Genomic DNA, 4,272 nt, shown 5'->3' on the forward strand with positions numbered 1-4,272 from the left:
ATAAATATTTGTTTAAAATTTATTTAAAATAAAATTTAAAAAGAATAAGTTTTCATTGCAAATATTGTATATATTAATTATATCAAAATTAATTTTGATTTAGATCAATCATCAAAGTATCAATAATTTTTCATTTTTAAAAAAATTTTGAAAATTTACAATTTAATTATCTTAAAATATTTTAAATTGTATTGTTAATGTTAAATATTTGTTTGCCCAACTTTTTAAATATAACTTTTATTATCTGAAAAAAATAGATAATAAACTTATCAATGAACTTAAGAATTTAATGTTCTTAAAAAAATTTATTGAAAAAATTTTTTCTTATATTGTCGATAAAATAAAAAACAAATTAATAAAAAAAATGAACTAACAAATTAATATTATGAAAAAGCCTTGCAAAAAAAATCATTATTTCATTACAAAATATCAAATTACCTTGTACATAAATATGAAAAAAACATATATATGTATATTGAAAAAATGAATTTGATATTCAATTTAAAAAATAGATTAAAAATTATAATAAAAATAATATTTAATTACTTTTAATTAAATTCAGCTTAAAATTGGATTATTTTTAATATTATTCATTCATTAAATATCAATTATTTTCAAGCCATAAATTTATCTTTTCAATATTTCTTATACGCTCGGTATTTCTCGCTTATTTAATGAACACATCGTCCAAAACGCAAAACGCGAAAAATAATTATAGCGTCGGCAAGATATATATCGTTTGATGCTTTTTTTGGAAATTATAGATGACTCACCGTGCATATAGGAAGTAAAAGACCAATAACGTAGAGCATCGCACTAGTTACAGTAGAGTCGTGGAAAGGGTGATATAACGACTCGTCATTGCAAAAGAATCCACGTTTGTACGGTTTACCGAACAGGTAGAACATCAGCACTGTCATGCTCACTGGAATCATAAAACAAATAATTAATTTTTACTTGTCATTTGTTTCTCTTCTTTCTCAAAAGTATAATACTACTATATACACTATTATAACACTATAACATATTATATACATATCTATATGTATATTTCTTATACAGATATATCATGTACATCTATTCCTTATAAAACTTAGAAATTAAATTCAATAGCAAAATTCAACAGCATCATTTTCCTTTTACATTTTCAAAATGCATTTTGATACAATTTTTAATTTTACTTTTTTATTTATTTATTATTCTATATTAAATTTTGAATTTAAAACAAAAATGTGTTTTAAATTATAATATATAAAAAATATAACATTAAGTATCATGGGATTGTATAAATCTACGCAAAACTATATAAAATTGTACAAGAACGCGTACAAGTTTTAGTTATGTTTACAATGTTATAATGTAAAGAAATGATATCCATTCAAAATAATCATATGTAAATGTAAAGAATTTTTTTTCATAAGGAAAATTTTTGGAATATGTACGATATAATATAAGATAGTGTTATTTATATTAAATAAATTGTATATAAATACATACTTACATACCATGCATTATATGATATATCATGATATAATAATGATATATATATCTGAATGTAAATCTAGAAGAGATTCTATCTACTATATACTCAATTAAGTAATAAAATTAAGCATTGCGTTTATATTTGAGCTTGAATTAGATTAGATTAGAGATCTTGAATTCGATTAGATCTCGACAAGTAAAAATTAATGATTAAAATAAATCTATTTAACAATATGATATAATACAAAGATTCAAAATCATAATATTAGATTTAATTACGATAAAATTATGTTAATAATTTAATAACTATAATAATAATAATTATTATTATTAATATTATGAAGTTTTATTTTAAATAAAGTTTTAAGTTTTGTTATATATAATGAAAATGATAAAATGATAAATATATGATTAAATATATGATAAAATATTTAATGATAAAATATTTAAATGTTTTTGAGGATCATGAATTTCATAAATAAGTTATTATTTTTATATAAAATTCCATTAAATTCTGAAATTATGAAAATCTATATAATCTACATTATTTTGTTTAAAAATATTAATCAAAAAAAATTATTTGAAAATATAGCATATATAAACTTAATTTCCAAATTATTAAAATAAGATTAATAAATTATTTGAAATATTTTATTAGAAAACAATAAAATTAATTTATTATTATTATTAAGATTGTTATTTTTAATTTTATTTTATAGCAATATATAATTATTATTACATTAAATAAATTTTATATTGAATTTGTTATATTGAATTAAATAAATTAGTCAAATTAATGTCTTTCTAAAAAACTTGATAAATTTATCTATTCAAGTGTATCATCATACGTGTATAAGGAGAAAGGAGATTTATGATGCTCGTTGTGACGATATATCGTCCTTGACACAAACGAGACATCATCATATTACGATGACAATCCGTGTAATAGTAACTAAATTTGTCACTCGTATGCTGGTATTGTAATTCAAAGTATATATATGTTTATTGTATAACAATTATCACGTTGACACATACTTCATTTCCTTTCTAAATAAAAAACAAATATCATGATAAACGGCATAATATTAATTGAAAGTATGTTATTGAATTAGTCAAAGTATGAATCACGAAAAGTATCAAAATATTAATATAATTATATTTTTATTTTTTTGATACTTTTTGATATATTATTTGAACAATTTTATTATATTGTATTTTAATTCGAAATTACATTAAAACTTATAATTCATTATCATAATGAATTATAATATAATAATAATATGATTTTAAATATTTATGGAATAACAAAATAATTACTTATATTTTCCTTAATAATAATGAATACTGAATTAATTATATTTTTTATTTTTGTTTCAATAATTAATTATTTCATATTCAATCTATTCATTGTATATTATATATTATTCTATTTTTTTTATTATTTTTTTTTATTACTATATAACTAAACAAAATATATAAAATTGCAATTATATAACATCGAAATTTTTATTTTTTGATATTTATTTAATTTTTTTTCGTAAGTATATAAATTTATTCACATAATATCTTAATTTTTATTGTTTTAGAGATTTCATTACATCTATTTATACACTAAAAAAATTTTAATGTTTTATAAATTTCTTTACTATATTTTTTTACTATACTATATTTTTATATAATTATGATATTAAAAAAATTGTGTTTATTAAAAAAATTTTTAAACCCAATCAAAATTATCTCAAACATTTTTTTCTCAAACATTTCAATTTAAAAATACTAAATTTGATTATTATAAGTTTTAATAGTAAGATTTTTAATAGTAAGTTGAATGTATATAAATAGTATATAACTTTATCAACTCCAATTACATAACTAATCGTAGTATAGGAATAAGCTAACCTAAGGCACTATCATTTTCATAATTTGCCTGATTACTATTAAATTGCATCGATTGCATCTTTTCTCAGTTATGTAGACAGATATCGCACAAGATTACAGGTTACATCGATTTTCTTTTTTTTCTTTCAAAACGATTCTATGAGGATTAGCCAAGACTAAGATAATTCGAAAATTAATCACTAGTTTCTTGTGATCAATCGTATAGCTTCTAGCAACAAGTTTCCGTAATTTTTGAATCTTGGTCGATAAGCTACCAAGAGTTCATATGCGCGCTATCTGGAGTGACTAACATAAAATAGCAATGGAGAAAAAAAAGAGAAAAAATCAAGAATAAACTAGCGCAGAAAATATAGCATGCCTGGAGGTATGCTGACGCGGTTATTCTTTCCGCTGTTTACTCGATGAAAATCGTCGGAAACATCGCCTTCGCTACCTGGAAATCGCTCAACCCAGTCAGCTATTAAGATAATTGTCAGGCTTGCTTTCAAGTAAAACGAGGCAATATCGTGAGCAGGTTATAACAACAGCAACGACTCGCGCAGTATCACACGTAGTCATTATTTATGTAACAGACTACGTCCAAGTCAAGCGTTGTTGCATATATTTTACGAACTGGTTAAAGTTTCATGATCATTCGTCCGTAATTGCGTATCCGTAATGCGATTTTCTTGAATTTATTGCAGACCACAGGGAGAATAATATTTAGAAATATAGGATATGTTATATTTGAACTAATTAATATGTATTCGTATTGACTTTCTAAGAAATTGGACGGTTTTATCAATTCATCGAAAAATAAGATAAAATTTTGGCAAATAATTAATTTGGAAGAGTTTTAATATTTTTCATTTTTTAACACTTTTTTTTTCATCATTTTATTTTTTTTTTTTT

The 4,272-nt window shown here is 21.1% G+C and overlaps 1 protein-coding gene across 4 annotated transcripts in view; it reads right to left on the reverse strand.

Annotated features, from left to right (window-relative positions):
* The window catches only part of LOC102676753 (putative phosphatidate phosphatase), a 75,602-nt gene extending 73,585 nt beyond the window's left edge, over positions 1-2,017 (reverse strand). For all 4 annotated transcript variants that reach the window (XM_031514756.1, XM_031514757.1, XM_031514755.1 and 1 more), the window contains exons 1-3: positions 2,008-2,017; positions 1,484-1,497; positions 774-927 (exon numbers count right to left, since the gene is read on the reverse strand). In XM_031514756.1, coding sequence (XP_031370616.1) covers positions 774-920 — 147 coding nt within the window. In that variant the 5' untranslated portion in view covers positions 921-927; positions 1,484-1,497; positions 2,008-2,017. The remainder of the gene's footprint in view (positions 1-773; positions 928-1,483; positions 1,498-2,007) is intronic.
* Positions 2,018-4,272: the final 2,255 nt, after the last annotated feature.

This window comes from Apis dorsata, unplaced genomic scaffold, assembly GCF_000469605.1.
Source record: "Apis dorsata unplaced genomic scaffold, Apis dorsata 1.3 scaffold_1176, whole genome shotgun sequence".
Taxonomy (NCBI): Eukaryota; Metazoa; Arthropoda; class Insecta; order Hymenoptera; family Apidae; genus Apis; species Apis dorsata.